Here is a 25,860-nt window from a genome sequence, read left to right on the forward strand (position 1 = left end):
TGCTTCTCTACTTACAAGTCCACTTGCTTCTGCTATAGTCTAAAATTACCAATGGCTCCTTTCTTGGCTTCCAAATTACTATATGTTTATATTGTGCCTGCTTCTTGTGGGCTATTTCTAATATCTGTGTTAATTCTGTGGGATAAATATTTCATTTCACAGAAAAACAGGGCTTCTGGGAGATTGGGAAACACAGCTAGTACACAGCAGAGGACAAACTCTGAAATTCATCTTTTATCACTGTTCCTTATCTCGCTTCTTAGGACTAATACCTCAATGTCTTCCACAGAAACAACTAGAGAATCTAAAAACAGGTAATGATCCAATACTGTCACATCGGATATAAAGTAGAAGTATAGAATCGGAGATATATTGGCTGCTTATTGTGTAATCTGGACCCTGTGGTTCAATCTAGTATGATTGCTTGTTTAATAGGAATAATGACACTAACTTCCTGGAGTCATGCATATACAAATGTATATACTCTACAAACAGAAATGTACACAATCTACAAATAGAAATTCTTAATTATCTCTGCTCCTGGGGATGGGGAGAAAGGAGTACCAATTCATCAAAAATATGAGAAGAAACTGTGAAGATAGGAGAGACTTTTGAAAGGTCATGTTCAAATCCCACGAGGTAGGCCTGATCCTCACAGTCAGAGACAGATGTCTAGGTTCTCTGCCCAAGCCAGACAAAGTAAGGCTGAATAAACATTGAGCCAGACCACAAGCCCCTTGATCTCCTAGTGGAAATAAAAAGGATGGAGGTTCCAACCAGTTTGGTTAATAAAAATATACAAGACCACCATCTCAGCAGAAAAGCCTCAGCATGATTAGGGGCACCTGTTGTTTCAGCTATAGCAAGAAGTGTACAGCAGGTCAGGTCAGGCAAAAAGTAAGACTCAACAATAACCAGAGGTTGCTGGGCGCTGGTGGCTCACGCCTGTAATCCTAGCTACTCAGGAGGCTGAGATCTGAGGATTGTGGTTCAAAGCCAGCCGAGGCAAGAAAGTCTGTGAAACTCTTATCTCCAATTAACCACCAAAAAAACAGAAGTGGTGCTGTAGCACAAGTGGTAGAGTAATAGCCTTGAGCTGAAGAGCTGAGGGACAGCACCCGGGCCCAGAGTTCAAGCCCCATGACCGACAAAAAATAAAAAATAAATAAACAGAGCTTAAAAAGGTTGGAGGCATGAATCAAATAGCACAGCACCTGCCTAGCAAGCAGATAGCCCTGAGTTCAAACACCTATACTGGCAAAGAAACAAAAGCAAACAGAAACATTATGTCAGAATTCTACTAAATGTTCAAGAGGATAACCTAGAGGAAAAACTCCTTCCCTTCATTAGGTAAAATTGTCTGGTAGTATGTCATTTCTCTTACATCCAGAAGGAATGCTAATATGTAGTGAAAACCAGCATTCAAGTAAAATTAGATACAATGAACATAAGCTTTTCATGAAGATGCTAGCATTTCAAACCTCTGATCCCCAGGCTCTGAAAGCTTTCTCTAGTCTTAAGACATTCAAGGCATATGTTCCAAAATTGTCGATTCCTTCTTCTTGGCCAGCATTCATGATAACATCATAAAGTGCCTCAGAATCTTCTCGCCTGTGGTACAGCTCCCAACCCAGCTCACCTGAAATAAACCCACAGGATCACACCAGAGTAAGAACAGTTTTCATTAGGTCTAATGTGCATGAACCAAATTATATAGAGCCAGGAGAAAGTCCATTCATGAACTATAGACATGGTTGGTTTTCTAAAAGAACACCTTATCAGAAAAGTTGCTGTAAGATGGCACTACAAAGGAGCTGGCAGCATCACACTCTATTGTCATGCAATCCTGACTCCCACACAGAGGGTGGGAAATACAACACCTCTTCTTAGGATAGAAAAAAGACCATAGGGCAGGATTTACCCTCCATTCTTGGCTCCAGCTTCAACATGACACTTGACAACTTTCAGGACATTGATACTAGGTGAGTCATTACCATGGCATATTTTATCAGGATAGGAGGTTCCAGGCTTAGACACCTAACCCAAGAATCATAGTCATAAAATATACAATCCACTCATGCCAGATATTGGCGGTTCATACCTATAGACCTAGTTACTTGGGAGGCTGAGATTGGAAGGATTGCACTTTAAGACCAGCCTGGAAAGAAAAGTTTGAGAACCCCTCTTCTCAGCCATTAGCTGGTCATGGTAGTACATGCCTGTCATCATAGCAATGATGGAAAGTGAAAAACAGGAGGACTGTGGCCCAAGTTATACTTGGGCAGGAAGTAAAACCCTATCTCAAGAATAACTAGCATAAAGAACTGCTGAAGACATGGTGAGTGGCATCACAATAGCCTAGCAAGTGTGAGGCCCTGAATTCAAATCCTAGTACTGACAAAAGAATCCAAAAAACCAACACAATTTACTTAGAATTATTCAAATTATCTTCATTATGGGGTAGCCATCATCTTCTTTGACTCCCATTCCTTCCCCACTTGCTCGTTTCATTCATCATTAGAGAAGTGGGCAAAAAGAAAAAAGAAAAGAAAACCTAATCCAAATGGTCCTACTTATTTTTCATTCTTTTTTGTTTGTTTTGCTTTGCTTATTCTGGTCATTTTGTTTTTGCCAAGACTGGGGGAAGAATGGTTTTAAGTTAAGAGTGGAAGCCCTGGAAAGAACTATGACTTGTAACGCTGCATAATCTCCTTGAAGCGCTGATGGATGTGCTCTTCCAGGACACAAATAGAAGCAACATGTCCTTGAGTGAACACCTGGACAAAGCACTCTCTCAGTGAAGGGATCAGCAGGTCTAGAGGAAGCCAGAAATGTACCAAAACACCACTGGGGAACTGAAGAGCATTCTATATCAAATACCTTCCCTGTGCAAGGCTGGCCGCTAGGGGAAAGATTCCTACTTGAGCACACCCTCTAGAAGTGGCAATGCTCTAGTAGAGAAGTTAGTACATACGCTATGGTCTCTAAGTGAGACTATCTCTGGGAGATAGTGCTAAGTGGAGTTTGTTGCCCTGAATACTTCAACTATTCCAATGGCCATCCTTTTCCTACTCTTTCCTCTAGCCTTTCAGAAAGAAGCCACGATTATAAATCTGTGGAATCACTCCATAGACCAGAAGTGAGTAGAGACACTTGCTGTTGGGCAGAAGGAATCTTCCTTCACCGTGTGTGTATATGTGTGTGTGTGTGTGTGTGTGTGTGTGTATTTGCACACATGTAAACACCCATTTCTGGTGGCATCTCCTTTTTAAATTCCAGAAGCTTACTCTAGGTTGCTTTCCAAGTCTTACCAGTATAAGATATCCTAATAGCGGTGACAGGAATATTGGAAACTTTTAAAGACTTGGTTTGAAGGAACTTGAAAACATCATCACTAAGATCTTCAGAGGTCAGTTTCTGAAGGACCTTCCTTGCATGCGGTCCTGCAACTCCAAGGACGCCAAGCTCATCTGTTATGTTTTTAATCTCGACATCATAGCCGCCTTTGATTGCTACTTCTTCAATCCATCTGCATTTGAGTCATAAATATTGTATAAATATTATTTGAATAATGCATTGTGCTAACATTATTTCTATACACTGACACATGCACTGGGTCTAGAATGATCAGAAAGCCCCCACAGGGTCATGGTACCCAATCATCTGATATTTTTAAGCTGGGAAAACTAAGTTTCTGAGATGTTAAGTGTGTTCCTAAATCACCATTTACAAATATGGAGACAATTTTCCACAGTACAGAATGAACCTTTGATTTAAATGAGCTTGCCAAATACTACTTTTAAATAGTGACAGCTCTATTGCATTTATTGATTGAGTGTTCAAAAATTAATTTAAACCCAAATTTTCTCTAATACCTGTACTGAAAAGACATACTAGTTGTTGCTAAAGGTTAATAATGAGTCTGCCACTAGATGCATAATTGCTTTGACAATCACAAGGAACAGATAAACACTTGAGTTTCAATTTCTAAGTCATGATGAATTATGGGAACCCAGCTATAGGGCTAGTTAATAATTTATTGAGCAGTACCTAGAACTATGCAAATATAACATACACTGGTTGTCTGAATTCAGGTAAAGCTCAGTTACTCAGAACCCAATATATCTTATCTTAAAGCACATAATTTGAATCATTTTATTCCTATGGTGATACCCTGTCAGAGTAAGACATTGAATAAATAACAACATCATGAGTATTTTTGGAACACTGAAGACCACATAGTGAAGATCAAACATTCATGCAAAGACTCTACTTGGTAGGCCAATGATTTAGCTGTGAGTTGGCAATCACCAAGTACCACACAGGAAGAAAATAATACAAGGAAGCCAAATATGTTAAATGTGACATCCCTGAGCCAGCTACTTTAACCCAAACCTTAGTTTCCTCATCTGAAAATGAGAATAATACATACTTTACAAAATATTAGGAGAATTAGTTGATGTAATGTTAAAGGCAGTTCAAACACATTGATAATGCTTAATAAATAGAAGTTAATATTATTAGAACCATTAAATCCAATTGATGAATAAATAGCCTTTTGGAAGAAGTGGGTCTTCACTTCAAATAATTTGCTACAAAAGACACAAAATTTATTCAAAATGACCAGATGGAAGAATTGAAGTTGTTCTTCAGCCAGGTGCTGGTGGTTCATGCCTATAATACTAACTACTTGGGAAACTAAGAATGGGAGGATCATGGTTTGAGGCCAATCTAAGAAGAAAAGTTCATGAGACATATAGTTGGCCCCAGGAGTACATGACTGTCATCCTAAACTACAAGGAAGATTGAGATTGGGAGGATCACAATTCCAGGTGAACCTGGGCAGACAAGTCTGAAAGACTCCATCTCAAAGGAAAGAAGCTAGGTGGGGAAGGGTGCCCTGGTCATTGCAGCTATAACCAGGCAGCTTAAAATAAATGGACCATGATCCAGGTGCACCCTAGACAGGAAAGCAAGACCTTAAATTTAAAAAATATATTACAGTAAAAGACTGGAAGCATGAATCCACATCAGAGTACTTGCCTATTGAGCATGAAGCTCTGAGACAGTCCTAGTAATACCATATATATATATATATATATATATATATATATATATATATATATATATATATGTGTGTGTGTGTATATATATATATACATACATACATACAGTCAGGTGCTGGTTGCTCACACCTATAATCCCAGTTACTTAGGAGACTGAGATCTGAGGGTCCCAATTTGAAGCTGGCTGGGAGTCCATGAGACTCTTATCTCCAATTAACCACCAGAAAACTGGAAGTGGCACTGTAGCTCAGGTGGTAGAGTACTACCCTTGAGCAAAAGAGCTAAGAGGCAGCGCCCAGGCCCTGAGTTCAAGCCATATGCCGACATACAAAAAATGATAGACAGATAGAAGATATAGATAGATAGATAGATAGATAGATAGATAGATAGATAGATAGATAGATAGATAGATAGATAGATAGTTCTTCAAATACTGGCAAAAGAAATACTCAGAATAGGGGCTGGGAAGTTGGCTCAGTGGTAGAGCGCTTGCCTTGCATGCCTGAGGCCCTGGGTTCAATTCCTCAGCACCACATAAGCAAAAAGAAAAAAGCCGGAAGTGGTGCTGTGGCTCAAGTGGTAGAGCGCTAGCCTTGAGCTGAAGAGCTGAGGGACAGCGCCTAGGCCCAGAGTTCAGGCTCCACGACCGGACCAAAAAAAAAAAAGAAAGAAATACTTAGAATAAGATTGAATCAATATAAAATACATAATTTTTTTGAATGAGGTATACACTTACCTAAGATCATGAAGTTCTGATCCAGAACCAGTTATTAGTAAAAACTCTCCTGGAGACTGGTGAGAAACTGTCAACTCAGCATATACTCGTCCTTTGGGTGTTAACATGTGACTAATATTTGTAAAACCCACCTACATGAAAGAACTAAAAATTACTTTAGGATAAATTAAAAACCTTATGATGCATTCTTTTAACACATGTAAATAAAAATGTGAGAATTGATGTTAGAATGAGAAGCCTCTTATCAATTGCATGAACTATCTAAACCCAAAACTAAATTTTTTGTCATTCATAAATACAACATTTTATTTATAATTCATTAGTGTAGAAAGACCACAATGCTTCTCAGAGCATGACATACAACATACCAAGTTATTCCAAAACATACTTACCGTAACTAAACAAAACAGTACAGTTCAATAAAAGATATACCAAGGGTAGAGCCTGCAAATTCATTATCATATCAAAGAAAAAATCAACATGGTGGGATGCTTTATAGGAATATTGCCCCATAAAAGGAAGAAGTTTATCATTTCAAAGAAACTGAATGTCGAGGCAAATTATATATATGTTCTTTGACATATTGAAGTGTATATTTAAAATTCCTTTGAACATGGTTTGTTTAAAAAGCAACGTGGTTTTGAAACCAAGATCAATAAAAAGTTCTCAACTTGAACAATCATTTAAAACTGCTTGACATAAAAGTTACACTTTATTTAACTGTGGTCAATTTCAGGCTCCCATGGGCATAGTCAGCTAAGTCATTAAGTCCTTAGATGATTCATTTACTTAACAAAAACTTAAATTTTAAAAATTAGCTTACGTATTCTTGGTCGGTTGAAGAGGTCTACTATTCACACAGATATCAGGCAAAAGAATATATTGGATTTGGGGTTTTGGGGGGGAGGAAGTGTGGCAGGAATGGAAAAGCCAATGGGTCAAAATCCCAGACCTTGTCTATTTACCTTTGGAATGACATTTGCAAAGAGGTGATCCAACAATCTAACGGAGTCTGGGCCTCTGATGTTAAACTTGCCAAATGGTGACAGGTCAATCACTCCTACTTTCTGCATAACTTGTTTATACTCTGAACCCACAGGCTCAAACCAGTTTGTGCGACGAAAACTTGGCCTGAAACACAATATTTAGAGTTACAAAACAATAGTCATCCATTGTCCAAAATTGACAGAATAAGGATATTTTAAAGAACTTCACTCAATAAAAAAATCCTTTTAGGAAGAAAAAAAAGACACATTTTGTAAATCATCTACATATGTTGGAACTTGACCTTTTAGAGTTACTCATCTATCCCATTTCGGAGTGAATTAAATATTAATTAACTAGAAACTAAAACAGAACTTGAGAATGCTCAGATCTGAAAGAAAATGTAAGGAACAACCCGTCCAGGGGTTTTCAATCCTGGATATATAGTAGAGTTATATGGGGAGCTTTTTGAAGCTGGGAAGGAAAGAGCTATCTAGTTCAGTGCTTCTCAAACATTAACACAAATACAAATCATTTTCACTTGCTAACATCCAGTACTTGATACCTGGGGGCTGCTTGGTCTGCAGGTTTCTGGCCCTACCAGCAAAGGTACAAGTAAGGATTTGGTCAACATGACCTCTAAGACTTTTCAGTACTTAATATGAGAGCTGAGTTTGGGACAAAGGTCTCCTGACTCATTATTAAAGTCCCTTTCCACTTAACCAAGTGGATTTCTAACATGACATTTTAACTTCAGAGCACGATGCCAAGTCTGGAAAATGAGTTTTCAGTAGTTTAATTATTAAAATGATAGAGGGAACATAATGCAGATATAAACAGCACAAAGTGAAGAAGAGAGCTGGCTTTTATCTAAGTCATTAAGGAAAAGCCAAACCCAAATGATTTGGATCAGTTGTCTGCAGAGTCGGAATTTATTCATCAACAGTAGAAACTCCATAATACTTTGTGCCACTTAGATCTGGTCTTAAAATAGATAACAAAACATGAAAAATAAACAAAGCCTGAAAATAAGGTAACTTCCCTTCTAGATTTGCTATTTGATTTCCCTTCATTATGGATTCTCATGAGAAAATAGATAATCACCATTCATCCTAAGTACAACAATAACATGTGGCACTTTGCAGAAATTCAGAACTAGTTAATATTAATAAATAATAAAAATAATAACTAATTAGTATGTGGCATACTCTATGTTTTAGCTTAAGCTGAACTGCTCAAAAAATGATCTTGTCCCTTAATTGATCAATTGTGCGTATAATTTGCCTGATTCAGTATACATACACTATAAAGTAGGTGCACTGAATTATTCCATGATAAAGAACCTAACACACCAGGTCCTTCAATTTGTGGGTATATACTCCAGGATTCCATCAAGTATTCTACACCATGGCAAATCTTAAGAAGCCAACTGAAGCCGGATGCTGGTGGCTCATGCCTGTAATCCTAGCTACTCAGGAGGCTGAGATCTGGGAATCACGGTTCAAAGCCCGCCCGGGCAGAAAAGTTTGTGACACTTTTATCTCCAATAAACCACTCAGAAAACCAGAAGTGCACTGTGGCTCAAGTGGTAGAGTGCTAGCCTTGAGCTGAAGAGCTCAGGGACAGCACCCAGGCCCTAGAGTTCAAGCCCCACAACTGACAGAAGAAAAAAAAAAGCCAACTGAAGCCATGTGAGTATATCGATGGGAGTGAAGAAGGTTCCTCTAAGCTTCTGGTGAATACCAAGTGGAAGAAGTTTCCCAGGGATGGTTACAGGACTTTCAAAGCAAAGGAGTCCTAGATATAGGCCAATGTCATATTGGCTAAAGTAATGCTTCCACTGTCAGAGAATAACTGGAAAAAAATGCACTCTATGCTCCTTAGATTGGGGTGCAGGGTGGGGTAAGAGTGGGCATTGGTAACTCTTTGCTGTTTTCTACTCCAACTCTGTAGTTACTGTCTTAGTCAGAAAGCACAGGCAGGTTGTCATCCTCTTACCTATACTGGGTGTCATGGCCTGGCTTATAAAACCAATGTGGCTGCTCCCAACCTGCATGGAACCCCATAGAACATTTAGCTGACAGGGTTTTGTAGAGCCCGCTGACTCTCTCAGTTGGCCTCCCAGCAAACCGTTCTTCCTTTGGATAACCAACTAAGAAAGGAAAAGCAGTACTTTAAATAGGTTGTACTTAGAAGAGATTTAAACAATGGAAAATGCAGAGCTTAAAATTGAGAAGCAGGCTGGGTAGGGGTGGCTCACACTTAGACTCCTAGTTATTCAGAAGTCTAAGATCTGAGGACTGTAATTCAAAGTCAGTCCAAGGAAGTTCATGAAACTCTTATCTTCAGCTAACCACCAAAAACCATAAGTGGAAGTGTGGCTCAAGTGGTAGAAGACTATCTCTGAGTGAAAAAGCTATGGAATAGCACTCAGGCCCTGAGTTTAAGCCCCATGTACCAGCACACACACACACACACACACACACACACACACACACACACACACACACATACACACACTAACACACACACATTCATATCTCACGATTTATGTATAAAGCAAGCAAAGTGTCACTTATAGTGGTCATCAAGGAGTAAGGTAATACATATATTTAAATTTTAAAATCAGTGATGTACCCTATATATTAAATATATATAGTATATTATTTGTTGAATCTTAGCAGCACAATGCTTTGTAGAGTTTTTGACCACCCCAACCCTAGAATAAAGAACATTTCAAGTCAGAGGTACTGCCATTCCATTCTTCAAGCTCTTCAGCAGATTAGTACTTCACCAATGTTGTTGAATCCATATGATTCTCTGGCTTTGGCCTCGGTGTACTGAGTTGTTGTCCATTTGCCATAGCGGTTGGGATCCAATTCTATCAGGTCAAAAGAAGGTTCTCCATGCAGGATCCAGTCACTGAGATACCTCCCTATCCCACCAGCATGGATTATGCCATATCTTAAAAACAGAGAGATGGATAGTCTGTTACTAACACATACCATTTTCAAATGATGAAAACATATTCAAATATTTTATAGGGTCTCAAATTTTAAATAGTCTGTGCTATTCAGAACACAGATGTAACATAATCTTTTTATGTTCTACATTTTTTTTTCACTCAAAAACAAATGAGGACTGGGAATGTGGCTTAAAGATGGTAGAATGCTTGCCTAACATTATGAACCCATCCTAGGTTCAATTCCTCAGCACCACATAAACCAAAAAAGCTTTTTCCCTTCCCCTCCTCAAATTATACCAACATCAAATACAGTGAAAGCAGGGATTATACCGTAGGGGAGGGACATACAAAGCAACAAAGAAATAATCTTATAAATGTGTTAGAAACAATCGCATGAAAGAAAAAAAAACATTTGAATACATATCTTAGGGTTCATTTCCCTAACATCAACTTATCTGGGAAGGGAAAAAACAAATTGTTTAAATAGGGATACAGGTGGACCCATTGCAACAATGAGATGTACAAGTTGTTATGTCAAAAACCAACTTTACAACTTTGGTGGGGGGGGATGGAGGAGGAAGATTGGGTAGGGGGGGTGGGGGAAGGATGGGAAGGGATGGGAAGGGGAAACAAAGGAGGAGGCTACAATGCTTGATAAGAAATATACTCATTATCTTGCCCATGTAATTGTAACCCCTCTGTACAGTATTTTCACAATGAAAAAAATGCAAAAAAAAAAAAAAAAAAAAAAAGCTGGAAGTGGTGCTGTGGCTCAAGTGGCAGAGTGCTAACCTTGAGAAAAAGAAGCTCAGAGACAGTGCCCAGGCCCTGAGTTCAAGCCCCAGGACTTCAAAAAAATGAATACATGCTTAAGCATCAAATTAAATGTGCCTGATTTTATAGTTTCCACAGTTTCAAGAGATAACTTGCTTACAAATAGCCTATAATTCCCAGCTAGCAAAGGTACTCAGTTGAGGAAAGTGGAAATAAGGTTGGGCCCATGTGTTTGATGCTGACTGATCTTGAGGGAAGTATGGGAAAAATATGTGCTGCAACCATCTCTTCTCAGACACAGTTTAGTTCTGACTCCTTTTGGCAATGGCCTCTGTTCAAGAAACTTGGGAAGCCAGAATTCAAAGGGGCATTCACAGAGACCTATAGGGAGAACATGGAAAAGAATTTAAGATATGGAAAGGATTTTATAACTAATGGGTCACTCAATTGGAAAGGTAAACTTGTTTTCCATTTCCATAGAAGCTACTTTAAAATTATGACTATGTTTGTATTTTTAGTATCAGAATGGAGGAGAGATATTTCTGAGAAAATGAACAGGTCAAAGATTATTGGGAGAGAACTAAAGAAAGTAGCAAGTAACCAGACATTAAATAATGTCAAAGGAATAACAATGCCAAACTTCAATCTATTACAGAGTCTTAGTAATGAAAATAGCTTGATATGAACATAAAATCAGTCTTGAAGACCAATAGAACAATAGAGTAGAAGACCTAGAGCCATTTAACAGTCATTAAGGGAGACAAAAACATAGTGGTAGAAAGCCTCTTCAACAAAAGGTGCTGGCAAAACTGGATATCCACATGCAGAAAGCTGAAACTAGATCCTTACACTATCACCTTACACCAACATCAATTCAAAATGGATCCAAGACCTCAATATCAGACCTGAAACCATGAAACTATTATAAAAAGAGTAGGGGAAACATTAGAGCTTCTGGACACAGGTAGAAATTTTCTGAGTAAAGATCCAGAGGCACAGCAAATCAAAGAAAGACTTGAAAAATAGGACTGTATCAAACTAAAAGTTTCTGCATGGCAAAGGACATATCCAACAAGCTGATTTTACCAGCTACATATCAGATAATGGCATAATATTCAGAATATACAGAGAACTTAAAAAAATTAAGCTCTTAGAAAACTAACAACCCAATTAATATATGGGCTAAGGGACTAATAAGAGTCTTCTCAGAAGTAGTAAAAATGGCCAATAACATATGAAAAAATTCCCAACATCTCAAGCCATAAAGGAAATGCAATCAAAATGGCACTGAGATTCCACTTCACCTCAGTTAGAATGGCTATTATCAAGAAAACAGCAATAACGATGCTGGCAGGCATGTGGCCAAAAGGGATCCCTAACACCCTGTTGGTAGGAATATAAACTAGTTCAACCACTCTGGAAAGCAACATGGAGGTTCCTTAAAAACTTAAACATAGAATTACTCTGTGATCCAGTAATTCCATTCTTGAGTATTAACTCAAAGGATTAAAAGCCAAGATAGAGTAAAGCCACTAACACAACCATGTTTACTGCAGCAATATTCATCACAGCCAAGTATGGAACCAGCTCAGATGCCCCTTAGTGGATGAATGGATCAAGAAAATATGGTGTGTGTGTGTGTGTGTGTGTGTGTGTGTGTGTGTGTGTGTGTGTGTGTGTGTATATATATATATATACACACACACACAAATGGACTTTTGCTCACCCATTAGAAAGAATGATATTTTACTATTTGTAAAGAAATGGAAAGGGCTGGGAAGGTTGCTCAGTGGTCGAGCGCTTGCCTTGCATGCATGAGGCCCTGGGTTCGATTCCTCAGCACCACATAAGCAGAAAAAAAAAAAGCTGGAAGTGGCACTGTGGCTCAAGTGGTAGAGCGTTGGCCTTGAGCTGAAGAGCTGAGGGACAGTGCCCAGGCCCAGAGTTCAGGCCCACAACTGGACCCCCCCCCCCAAAAAAAAAAAGAGAAATGGAAAGACCTGGAAAAGTAAGTCAGGCCCAGAGTGTGTAATTCCTTAGGAAGGCAAAGTCAAAGCTCAGTAAATTAAGACATCAAGAAGAAAGTACATGAAAGGGATAGGGTAGGGTGGGGTCAAGGGGATAGGGGTAAACAAATGAAAAGGATAAGAGGAGGAGAATGCAGTCAAGAATCCAATATATATCCTAAAAAATTAAGAAGAATGAAGGAAGGAGTAAGTAGGGGAGGGAGGAGTAAGAACATTGAAAGGAGTAACATTGATCAAGATATATTGTATATTGGGGCTGGGAAGGTGGCTCAGTGGTAGAGTGCTTGCCTTGCATGCATGAGGCCCTGGGTTCGATTCCTCAGCACCACATAAGCAAAAAGAAAAAAGCCGGAAGTGGCGCTGTGGCTCAAGTGGTAGAGTGCTAGCCTTGAGCTGAAGAGCTGAGGGACAGCGCCCAGGCCCAGAGTTCAGGACCCACGACCGGACCAAAAAAAAAAGAAATATAAAAAAAAGATTGTATATTGTATTGCTTTGTTAAATAGCAACTCCTTTGTACTACTTAAAAGATAATAAAATAAGCCAGGTGCTGGTGGCTCATGCCTATAATCCTAGCTATTCAGGAGGCTGAGATCTGAGGATCCTGGTTTGAAGCTAGCCCAGGCAGAAAAGTCCCTGTAAGACTCTTATCTCAAATTAACCACTCAAAAACTGGAAGTGGCACTGTGGCTCAAATGGTAGAGCACTAGCCTTGAACACAAAAAGAAAACTCAAGGACAGCGCCCAGGCCCTGAGTTCAAGCCCCACAACCAACAACAACAACAACAAAAAGATAATAAAATAATTTTAAAAACTTGTAGTACCCAGCTCCACAAAGGGAAAACAAAACAAACTAACACAAGAATTCTATACCCTAAAAATATAGTGACATGCAAGGTAGAACCACAGTTCTAAGATTGGAAATGCTAGATTTCTTTACACCAATTTTGGTATTTTAGAAAAATGAATGGTTTAGTTGTTATTATGCTCTTTATCAAGAAGAATAGAAAGGCTGCAGCTTACTTTCTGTGAGCAGTGGTAGGCCAGGAACAGAGTTGGCAATCATTAAGCATTAGTTGAATAATTGGCCAAATAAAATGGAGAAGAGAAATAGAATGCTAGAAGTTATGCTATAATGACAAAGTGAATTTGACATCAATATTCACCAAATTAATGGGACAAATATTAGAAATAAAATATCAAAAAGGTTACTCAATCATAATAAGAAGCAACCCAAGCTATTACAGTGAAGTAAATTATGCTGGAGAACACAAATTATGGTGGAAATGTATCAGTATATTAGACAGTTGATATTTTGGATTATCCTTGTCATTTTGTGTTAGGAAAACAACATTGTAAAGTTGAAGCAAATTGACCTATGTGATAACAACAGTGTGAAAAGGGATAAATAATCAAAATTACAGGAAGTATGTATAGAGGAAGTGAAAATGATTGCCTTTCTTGGGATAATCTTGTGTAAGTGATTAGACTATGATATAGTTGATGCTTCAAAATGGAAACTTGTTGCTTCTTTTATTACTCTTTGATTATGAAAGGGAGAAAATCCTCTCACCCCACCCACCACCAACCCCCTTGCCTAGATTATCCTTTTTTGGGCCTGGAATTCTGTGACCAGACTTGAATAAAACAAATGCTTCTACATAAATGTTGACTTGCACAGTGATACTCACCCAAAGCCTATAGCCACCCAGTAGTTCCTGACCCCCTGATGGGGCCCCACCATTGGCAGGATGTCAGGGGAGTAGGTGATAGGACCATTGATGATATTGATGATGTCAGCATTCTTCAAGACTGGAACCATCTCCATGGCCATCTCCACATACTCCATAATACGGTCTAGATCAGACTCAAAGAGTTCCTTCCCAAAGCCTTGAATGACATGGCATGGTGTCACAGGTGCAGTGACAATACCTTTACATCACTGAAGTCTCTGAAACAGTCCCCATCTATAGACACAATTAGTGCACTACTGTCTTCTCCCTCCTCCTTTTTTTTTTTTCTTTTTCTTTTTGTCATTGTGGGGCTTGAACTCAGCCTAGGCATTGTCCCTCAGCTCTTCAGCTCAAGGAGAGCGTGCTACCTCTTGATCCACAGCGCCACTTCCGGTTTTCGAGTGGTTTATTGGAGATAAGAGTTTCACGGACTTTCCTGCCCTGGCTGACTTTGAACCGTGATCCTCAGATCTCAGCCTCCTGAGTAGCTAGGATTATAGGCATGAGCCACCAGCCCCCTCTCCCTCCTCCTTTTTTTAAACCTAAACTTGTACAAAGGATTACTCACTCTGTTACTGAGAATGATATTATCATTCTTGAAGTAAAATCAGCTTTTTAATTAATAAAATTTAAATTTCTATATATTGTTTCTAATATTTAACCCATCTACATTAAAAACTAATTAGGTTTGTCAAGAGAAATTTTTATTCTTCAATTGACCACAAGATCTTGGTTTATCCATCTAGGTTAAGAGCAAATACAACCAGCACACTGAGAAAAGTAGACCATTGTCCACAATCTTCTGGGCCCAGGCATGGGGTATGCACCTGTAATACAGCTATCCAGGAGGCATGAGTAGAAAGATCACACTTTGAGGTTGGCCCATGTGACAATTCCTCCAAAAGACAGAATATAACATGTGAAATTGTTAGGACCAAGTCAAAGTTAAGCAGATAAGGTATTGATTAGACCAAGGAAGGAGGAAACTTAACTGGAACAAACAAGTCCCAAGGAACCTGAGATACATAGGTACAGACCCTAGGAATAGAACAAGACTGCTGCGGTCTGACAGTTATTGAAACTTGACCATTTGATTAAGAATAGGGCCAAATGTTAAATTTCAAAAATAAAGGCTTAAGTAGCAAATTAAGCACCAGGGTGGGTGAGCTAGGCATCTGCTAGGAATGTCTCATCACTAGGCGATTTGGGTAGCTAATCAAATTGCTCTCCACAGTTTGGGGAGGTAATGTTTTCCTAGGGCTTTTATGTTTGTGTTTCTCTAGAGCAAAGTTCCTAGCTCACAACTCCACTGAGCCAGCTACCTGCTCTTCAAGGGAGGACTTGTCCCACCTCCAGGCCTAGAAGCTAGGAAAACAGCTCCCATCTCCTGCTTAGGCACCAAGATGTCTGCAAGGATGGCTTATTGCATTTGTGGATAGCTCTGGCTTATTGCTTTGATGCCATTTGTAATCACTAACTGCTAGTTATGCTTTTGTAATTTGCTTCTTGGTCAATTACGAAACTGCCACTGACCACTTACAAATGCTGTTCTTCCCCACCTTCCCCCACCCATAGATCCTTTAAATACCCTGAGCTATTTGACTTTATTGCTGGTCTTCACTGTCTCAATATAGTGGAGGTCAGCCACCATAGCTAAAACAAAAACAAAAACAAAACAAAACAAACAAACAAAAAAATGATTCCTAGCCCTATTGATTGAGTGTTGGTGACTCCTTTCACCAGATCATGGGTTGAATCCCAGGGCTGGTGGGACTCAACCCATGATCTGGTGAAAGGAGTTAAGCAAAGACTAGAGACCCTACCTAAAAATAGCTGAAGCAATAGAGAGATTGAAGTGTGATATGTGGTATAACTCAGATAGTAGAGAACCTACCTAGCAAGCTCAAGGCTCTTCATTCCATCCCTAGTACTGAAAAAACAACAACAACAACCTCTCTGCCCATTCTGATGATTTTCCCACACAGCCACTGGCCAGCTTCTCCTAGCACGTCAAGGCTACAGCACAGCAGCCTTGGCTACCCATTGTGCCTTTGGTCCCATGGCACTCTTACTCAGGGATACCACAAAATCTGGCTCTTTTTTCAACTGGGACTTGTTTCAATATTATTCAGCATTTATTTGGAAGAAAGGCTGTGGCATGGAAAAGAGAGTGAGACTTCCTCACGCTGAGATCAGGTGCAATTCCACCCTGGCTCAAAAGTGCAGGACCCACTCAGCAAAATCCAAACTCTGTAGACTCTAAAGGAGGCAGTTAGTGATCACTTTCTGTTGGATTCATTTTGCATCCTTAGTTGCTTATTAAAGCATAATTCTAGGAAGCATCATTTCCTCTATTTTTTATATTTCCCCAAATATTTAAGTATCCTAATGAACTTTCAACTAGATTTATAGGTTAGAACCAGAGGTTCTCCCCAGGCAACCCAATTCTTAATCTGGTTCTTTGGAAATGTTTCCTGAAAAACAAAACCTAGCCCATTTCCCTTATAGAGCTTGAAAAAGAAATGATCACTGCCCCTGCTCCAGGATCTAGCCTGAACCTTTTCCATTTATGTTCCTTGGAAGTACTTGGTTTGTAGTATGAAATTGCTCAGCTGTTAGAGACTGCTAGGATTTCCTTCTTAGAAGGACTGATAGTCTGTCTCTGCTACCTGTGTAGAGCCAACTGTAAAAGCACAATAGTAGCTTTGTTCAGATCTTGAAACTGGACCAAGTAGACAGTGAGCAGATCAAGAAAAACAAAATGGGGAAATAGGTGGTTGATATAGGCATGTAAAAATGACTTGAGGCTTTCAGAACAGCTCCCACAGGTTTCTTCAGCTTCTCCACTGCCAATTGCACCTTTTCCCTACCTCAAGCCCTGCCTCTGCACTGTCCCAAGTGTCTGATGGTATAGGATAGTGGTCCTGTTTTAATCTATACCAGACCCCCAGCTGTGAAGATGATGAACACATGTGTCAGACCTATATAAGATATGATTTGCTGAACCCACCTGGAGGGACTCCGCTGGTAACCCAGGAGTCCTGAATTTTCATTTTCTCCTGACTTTCATATGGACCCAATAAAAGCCCATCTCTCTCCTGCCGCAGGTAATAGGATCCTTCCAGATCTCGGATCACAGGGAGTTCTTGCTTCAAAGCTTTCACTTCAGGTATAGTTGATGTAATGATATATTGATGTTGAACTGGGATGAGAGGATGCTCCAGTCCAATCATTTTACCTATCTCACGGGCCCAAAAGCCTTAAGGAACAACAACAACAAAAAAATTGAAAATGTTACCACACCTGTAAAAATACCTTGTATGACACTGATTGGAAATTTATACTTAAAAACATCTAGAAGACTTAAGTACTTTGTGAAGTTGAAAGAAGACTAAAAGAAACTTTATTTTTGTTTCAGTGCTAGAAATCTAATCTAGGGCTTTGTATACGCTAGGCACTCTATTACCTGAGCCATAGCCCCCCGGAACATTTTGCCTTTTAGTTATTTTTCAGATCAGATCTTAGATATTTTGCTCAGGGACAGCCTCAGATCTTAATCCTCCTACCTCTCCTTTTTGGGGTAACTGGGATTACAGTTCCATATCATGTCCAGTTTGTTTGTTGAGATGAAGTCTTGCTAAGTATTTTGCCTACGTGGCTTCAAATCACCATCTTCCTTATAGTCTGCCTTCCAAGTAGCTGAGATTACAACTATGTACCACTCATTTCTGGACCCCTGCCCAGAGTTTTGAAGATGTCTACAACATAAGGAAACTTCAATCCTGAAAAAACAGTTTTTCCTGGCCAGGCACTGGTGGCTCATGACTGTAAGCCTAACTACTCAGGAGGCTGAGATCTAAGGATTGTGGTTTGAAGTCAGGAAATCTGTAAGACTCCTATATCCAATTAACCAGAAGGAGAATGCAGGGGGAAGGGAGTGGTTAAGGACAAAGTGAAGAAGGTGTGGCTCAAATGGCAGAGCATTATCCTTGAGGAAAAAAAAAAAAAAGTACAGGGACAGTGCATTGGCCCTGAATTCAAGCCCCAGGATCTGCACAATAAATAAATAAATAAACAAACAAATAAATTTTTCCTGTAAGATGAGCAGGGACGAAACCAGGTGCCAGTGGATCATATATGTAACCCTAGCTATTCAGGAGACAGAAAGTTGAGAATTGTGGTTCAAAGAACAGGCAGGAATATCTACCAAACAAAGAAAAAGTTGGAAGTAAAGCTGTAGATCACATGGTAAAGCCCTGGCCTTGCATGAAAAGCTAAGTGACAGTATCCAGGCCCTGATTTCAAGCTCCATTACTTGTACAAAAACAAAACTAGTAGAGATGAAAAAGTATTTGAAAGAAGAAAAAGAACAACCCACAAAACAATAAAAAAAAAATATCAGAGGAACCACAACAAGGGAAATTGGGCTCATCAGTAAGTAAGCAATTTCTAAAACAATGTCTTTCTCATGTTATATCATTTTCCCAATACTGAACTGGGTGGGAAGGTTGTGGCCAGAAGACTCTTGATTATTTCTCACACTGGCACTTCAGTACCCAGATAAGAGTACTGGTCCAGAGAAACAACCAAGTTAGATATACTGTAATCACCACAGTGATTCTATGCTGCAGAAAGACTTTTAGAACTCCAGGACACCTTCCCTGGTCTGAAGATATTTTAGAATCTAAAATGATAAAACTAATGATTATTTTCTGTGTGATTGCCTATGTGTCATCGTCTTATGTTTTTGCTACTACTAGAGTTTAGACTCAGGACCTTGAGCTTGTCTGGCTGGCTCTCTCTCTACTAGTTGAGCCATACCTTCAACCCAACTTTTTGCTGGTTATTTTGCAGGATTGAGTCTTAAAGACTTCTTTCCTGGATGGCCTTGGGCTGTCATCCTCTAGGTCTCAGTCTCCATAGGCGCCAAGCAGCTCCCCCTCCTCCTCTTTTTCTTTTTCTTTTTTCTTTCTTTTCTTTTTGGTATCTAATCAAGAGCCCTCTATTATGAAATTGAGAGCTAAACAAAGAATCATTTATTAGTTAGTTTGGGAATGCAGATTATGTTCTTTTATGAGTCTAAGTTTGTTGCTATTTTAACATCCAGACCTTATCCCTAAACCTTATTGGTTGCTTGGTTTTTGGCTTATAGTTAAGTTGATCATGCTCTTATAACGATCTTAGAAATGTCTGCCCATTTGTAAACAGGAAATCTAACCTACAATCATCAGAGCTATGTGTCCCTCTTTAATATTAAAGGTAATTTATTTTTTTGCTATAGGAAGATAGGCAATGCTCAGGTTAGGACTTTGTAGAAAAATAATAGTAAAACCACACATTCTAGTTATATTCACTAGAGCAATTTAAATATAAGTAGTCAAAAATATTTAGTCTAGCAATTCCAGCTACTACAGGATCCTCAATATACTTGTTTCAATTAAAAACATAAATTGAGAAAAATAAATTCTATTCTTTTCAAACACATTTACAAGTTTCTGAGTTTAATTGCTTGCTTATTAATGTACTTCATCATAACAATAAAATAGAAATGTTTGCGTAACTATCAAATGAGTATATTACTCATTTGATACTCATAGCAAGCTCTATATTGTTTTACCCTTTGGTGTTAGTGACTAAGTCATTTTCTCCCCTAAGAGGTAGTCAGATTAGCCTAAAGCTAGCCAAGATTACACTTTATTTCCTGTGTGATCACTTACCCACTAAATTCAAAGCAAAGAGACAAGTATGGAAAAAATCATGCATTAGTACCTGAAAAGCAACTGAAGAGCCAATAAAAATGACCACTGGAAATGACTTCCATTTTAAAAACTACAGGGATCAGTAGAAATGAGGTTAAAATAAAGAGTCGAGTTTTATGAACAAGTGCAGCTCTGCAAGATGTTTTATCTGGCAACAATGATGCTTTTATCAAATCTAGCAATTATTTTTGATGGAACACTGGGTTTCATAATAGCATAATCAATCACATTTCTGATTTACCATTTTAGTAAAATAAAATTCTTAGGTGAAATTTTCAGGGTTATCTCAGGTTTAAGAGGAAAATTGGAAATGGGGTCAAAAGAAGCCATCATCACACAGAACAAAGGTTTGCATCTCATAACAGCATCTCCCAGGTTTCCTTGTTATACCCGAGGAAGGGATAAAAATGAAGTCAATTTTGAAAGATGTGGCTGCTAAAAGCAAGTTCGATATTGCATAGCAAGAGTTGAGCATTAAAAACTTTAAGGCAAGGAGATATGACAAAATAAACAGGACTCAAGAAACAAAGGACCTTCACTCAATTTGTCGTATCATTTCTAAATGACTCCATATTCTTGACCACATATATGGTGTATGTATGCATATATATATATATATATATATATATATATATATGCACATCTTAGGGAAGGATACAGAATCAGAGGGAATGGGAAAATGTACAACAGAGGGCCCCATCAGCTGCACTGGACATTTATAAAAATGAACTAAGTAACTCAGGGGCAGGGATGGGAGGGAGGGAATGAGAGGGAGAGGGAACAGCTTACATTAAAAAAAAATGTATATATGTATATTTCTTCTACCAGATGTAGAAGAAATAGTTGTATTGTCAAAGCTCATAGAATTTACAAATGTTATAGACCATGATAATGACAATTTGCCTTGTGAAGGTTAAATTGTGTTTGTGACTTTAAGTATCACTGTCTCACAATACTGTGAAATGTATGTAATCACTTAATCTCAATAAAAAATTATTTTTAAAACTTCCTTAGGTTTGCTTACTCCAGAATATACTCACTATAGTCTCTTACAGAAATGCCTTTTCAACAATGTCTCTCAAAGGACATTTGCAAATCAAGCAGTAAAATTTAATATACAGTTTCTCAGTTAGAGAGATATCTCAGTGTTAAAAGAGCACATGCCTAGCATGTGCATGGTCCAGCACTAACGGGAAAAAAAGAAAAAGAAAAAGGAAGGGCAAGGAAATATAGCCCTTAAACCTCCACCCAGATCATCTGAATTAGAATTTTTTGAAGCCCTAGAAATATCCTGAGATGATTCTTAGGCACACGAGCATCATAAACAAACTCTGAGAAGCCAGCTTACCAGAAGAATGGGTGATAGATGGCATTAGGACAAAAAAAAATTATCTTAAGGCTGCTACCAAGCAGCTAAGCTGACCAGATTCTAGTGTCTCCTGGACCAGAGTACAAATCTACAAGGAAATAATGATCATTATAATACCTATTTTTTAGTGCTTTCTACATGCTAAGCCCATTTACTACCCAAATTACCTTTTTGGAATGGCACTATCAGCCCCCCTTTACAAACTGGCTATTTCCCCCAGTCATAGGTTGGCAAGATATGTGTCTCTGAGTCAGAGAGGCCAGGACCCTGGAGAATGGCAGCCACATCAGCAGCCCTTACAGTTTTAACCATTTGATTATACTTCCAAGTCTATAGCCTGGTTACTTTAAGTCCATCTCCAAGCTGGCCTGTGGACCTTGCCTGAATCTGTGAGGGAAAGTGAATTCCTGGAGTGGCTCTGAGTCATGTGGATTTTCTTTCCTTATCTTTTCTTTTTCTTTCTTTCTTTCTTTCTTTCTTTCTTTCTTTCTTTCTTTCTTTCTTTCTTTCTTTCTTTCTTTCTTTCTTTCTTTCTTTCTTTCTTTCTTTCTTTTTCTTTTTTGTGTGTTGCCAGTAATGGAGCTTTAACTTGCAACCTTGAGTGTTCACTTGGGTTTTTCACTCCCAGCCGGTGCTCTACCATTTAAGCCTTGCCTCCAGTCCCACCTTTTGCTAGTTATTTGGAAATAAGAATCTGACAGATTTGTCTGCCTATGTGAGCTCTAAACCTTGCAGCTAGCATTTTAGATGGAAGCCAGCACATGATAGGGTTTAAGTGTTAAAAAAAAAAAAACACTTTAAAGTTCCTTTCCATTAACTCTAATTCTAAAGGAGAGCATATCCAAAGTTTGGCCCCCAATTTCTGAAGTTTATCCTGTGGGAAGCCTCTCTGTTCCAGATAAGGTGTCTTAAAAATATGCTTCCTAGCCCCCCCACTCTCCTCCCATTAGCTACTCATATGTAATCAGTTATCATTTTCTCTAGTAAATTTTGTCCAAATGAAGAGAAGAGATAGAGGAGTAAAAGGAAAAGAAAAGATGATGGCCAGAGATCTGATGGGAATGAGCAAGATGCTACCTGAAACTGGAATAATAGAATCTGGCTATTGGGATAGATTCTAAACACAGAAAGGAAAAAGAAGCCTCACTTGGCCAAATACAACCTGGAACAGAAGTAAATGACGAATTGAAAAAAAGACAAATTGTTTATTGATCTCAAGGACAGCATGGAGTCACACACCAAGGGCAAAGTCATGGAGGTAAACCTGAAGGCCAAGGGCATGGCTCAAGTGATAGAGTGCCTGCCTAGCAAGACTGAGGCCCCAGAGTCCAATCCCCAGTATAACACGAACACTGTGTGTTTCAGAAGGATATGATGCTCACCTGCAGCATTCACAATTCGATTTGCTCTTATAGATCCCTGTAGTGTTTCCACATCCCATGTTCCATCTGGCCTGGGTTTCAGGGAAGTCACTGGCGCAGGATACTTTAACAGGGCGCCATATTTCCTAGCTCCAGCAGCCAGGGCCATGGTTAGAGAATAAGGATCAATGTGACCATCCCCAGGAGTATACAGTCCAGCTAAAATCTGAATTATGAAAGAGTCAGTGCTTAAATAGATGTATACCTATGACTCTGTCTAGATACATTCTGTAGCAAATATCTGACAACACTGGGCTTTAAGAGTCCATCTTGGGGGCTGGGTGTGGTGGGACATGCATGTAGTCTTAGCTACTCTGGAGGCAGAGGTAAGAGGGTCATGGCTCAAGGCTAACCCCAATGAAGTTGACATGACAGGAGGCATGGCTCCAGTGGTCCTTTCCTAGCAAACATGAAGTCATGAGTTCAAGAACCAGGGTAAAAAGTGCATATCAGTGAGTCAGTGAGCCAGCCACTAGTGACTCATGCCTGTAAATCTTACCTGTTCAGGAGACTGATATCTAAGGATGGCAGTTCAAAGCCAGCCCAGGCAGGATATTCCATGAGATTCTTATCTCCAATTAGCCACCAGAAAAAAAAAAGAGCTAGAAGTGGAACTGTGGCTCAACTGATAAAGCACCAGCCTTGAGTAAAAAAGCTAAGGGATAGCACCTAGGCACTGAGTTCAAAGCCTAGTACCAGCATACACATACCAAAAAGGAGGAGGAGAAAGAGGAGGAGGAGGAGGAGGAGGAGGGGAGGAGGAGGAGGAGGAGGAGGAGGAGGAGGAGGAGGAGGAGGAGGAGGAAAGAAAGAAAGAGAGAAAGAGAAAGAAAGAAAGAAAACGTGGAATTAAGCTTGCAATTGTCTCTAATATCCTTTCTTCTTTTCTCCCATAGCAACACAACTCAGATGTTCTGTTCATTTGGACACATGGCCACTAAAATCAAGAAAAACGGTTTCTAGCCTTCCTGGAAACTACTAGTGCTAGCTGGTAGCTAAGACCATTACTAAATTCTGGCCAGTTGACAGGCAAATGAAAGTGCTATATAGCACCTTTTACAAATTGTCTTAAAAAGACATCTAGTACAATCTCTTTTGTCCTAGCCTCCAATGTCACATTAGTCCAAGGGAGACATATCTTTATCTGGAATGCAGGCATAATGGCTGGAGCTCTAGCTGCCATCTTGGAAGAATAATGCAAGTGTCACACTCCAAAAGTGATAGAGCAAGGATCTGGAAAATGAATGGTTTCCTGAAGTCTTCATGAAAAAGACTCACCATTCAAGCTTCCATGAGAGAGAAACTTCTATCTTGTTTGAGCATTATTAAATTGGTTTCCGATAGGTAAAGTGATGTCTAATCCTAACAAAGTCCACTATAATTTATATGTAATTGCTTAGTACTAGTAATAAATATACATGTATATCTGAAGTCTTGAAAATTTATGTTTTTCCAGTTAGTTACTGTGCTAGAAATGAAGAATAAAACTAAGATGAAATGACCTGATAGACTGAAAAATATTATAATTAGGTCTTATCTAGTCAACAAAATTCTTTTCAGCATCAAATAGAACAAGGAACTTTTGTGAAATATTTTGTGAACTATTTTTTCTGCATATACTGAAATGATTGTGTGATATTTGTCCTCTACTCAATTACTATGATATTATTATGATTGATTTTCTTTTTTTTTTCTTTTATTTTGTCAGTTGTGAGCCTTGAACTCTGGGCCTGAGCACTGTCCCTCAGCTCTTCAGCTCAAGGCTAGCACTCTACCACTTGAGCCACAGTGCCACTTCTGGTTTTCTAGTGGTTTATTGGAGTCTCACGGACTTTCTTGCCTGGGCTGGCTTTGAACCGTGATCCTCAGATCTCAGCCTCCTGAGTAGCTAGGATTATAGGTGTGAGCCAACGGCACCCAGCACAATTGATTTTCATAAGGTAAAATAACCCTGCATTCCTGGGATACCTTCCACTGGATCAAATTGTAGAACATTTTTTTGTATGTTGCTAATTCATTTACCTAGTATGTCCAGGAGGATTTTTGCATATCTTGTTCCTGAGGGGCACAGCATTTCTTGTGATGTCTTTGTTTTTCATGTCAGAGCAATGTGGCTTCATAGAACCCTTATTTCTTCTCTAATTTTGGAAGTTTTTGCGAAGGATAAGTGCTAACTCTTCAAATGTTGGGATGAATGTACCAGTGAAGCCATCTGGATCCAAACTTTTCTTTGTGGGAAGCTTTTGTTGCTTTAATGTTATTAACATTAGTAGTAATGCAACAAAATAATAGGCTTTATGTGACATGTTTATACAGGCATGGAATATACATTGATCATCATATTCACCCTGTAGGAATTTATTTTATTTTATTTTATTTTATTTTTGCAGTTCTGGGGCTTGAATGCAGGGCCTGGGTGCTGTCCCTGAGCTCTTTCAAGGAAATAGCATCTGCTTCCCTTAACAACCCAGCTGGGGCACCCAGGACATTCACACAAACCAGTGTAGTCAGAGGGCTAAGATTTAAACTCTTGTTCTAGACCTTTCTAGACAGGCTACTTGGACTCACAATGTAAATAGTCTGCCTATGCTGCAGTTTTCTATTTAGTAATAACAGCTACCTTATAATATTACTCTACCAATTAAATGGAATTTCACATATAAAGGGCTTAACTTGGTCATTGGTACATAAATATGTGTTCTGTCATGTTAGACAGTGTTATTCATATTCAAAAAAGATGATTGGACCGAAAAGGTGGCTCAGTGGTAGAGGGTTTGCTTTGCATGCATGAGGCCCTGGGTTCGATTGCTCAGCACCACATAAGCAGAAAATGCCAGGAGTGGTGCTGTGGCTCAAGTGGTAGAGCACTCGCCTTGAGCTGAAGAGCTGAGGGGCCCAGAGTTCAGGCCCCACAACCGACCCCCCCAAAAAAAAAGATGACTAACTAGTAGGGGAAAACCACCTACATTCCTTGTAGTGGATTATCTTAGGAAACTTGTTATAAATATAGATCTATGCCTGGTACAAAC

The 25,860-nt window shown here is 39.1% G+C and overlaps 1 protein-coding gene across 1 annotated transcript in view; it reads right to left on the bottom strand.

Annotated features, from left to right (window-relative positions):
* Nucleotides 1-25,860, bottom strand: part of LOC138837134 (dimethylglycine dehydrogenase, mitochondrial) — a 63,280-nt gene that overhangs the window by 24,809 nt on the left and 12,611 nt on the right. The window contains exons 5-13 of the mRNA XM_070035924.1: nt 22,793-22,997; nt 17,293-17,541; nt 14,241-14,439; nt 9,581-9,750; nt 8,785-8,938; nt 6,768-6,933; nt 5,803-5,933; nt 3,312-3,529; nt 1,482-1,639 (exon numbers count right to left, since the gene is read on the bottom strand). Coding sequence (XP_069892025.1) covers nt 1,482-1,639; nt 3,312-3,529; nt 5,803-5,933; nt 6,768-6,933; nt 8,785-8,938; nt 9,581-9,750; nt 14,241-14,439; nt 17,293-17,541; nt 22,793-22,997 — 1,650 coding nt within the window. The remainder of the gene's footprint in view (nt 1-1,481; nt 1,640-3,311; nt 3,530-5,802; nt 5,934-6,767; nt 6,934-8,784; nt 8,939-9,580; nt 9,751-14,240; nt 14,440-17,292; nt 17,542-22,792; nt 22,998-25,860) is intronic.

The sequence above is a fragment of the Dipodomys merriami genome, unplaced genomic scaffold, assembly GCF_024711535.1.
Source record: "Dipodomys merriami isolate MVZ:Mamm:240054 unplaced genomic scaffold, mDipMer1.0.p SCAF_263, whole genome shotgun sequence".
In the NCBI taxonomy this organism is placed as follows: domain Eukaryota; kingdom Metazoa; phylum Chordata; class Mammalia; order Rodentia; family Heteromyidae; genus Dipodomys; species Dipodomys merriami.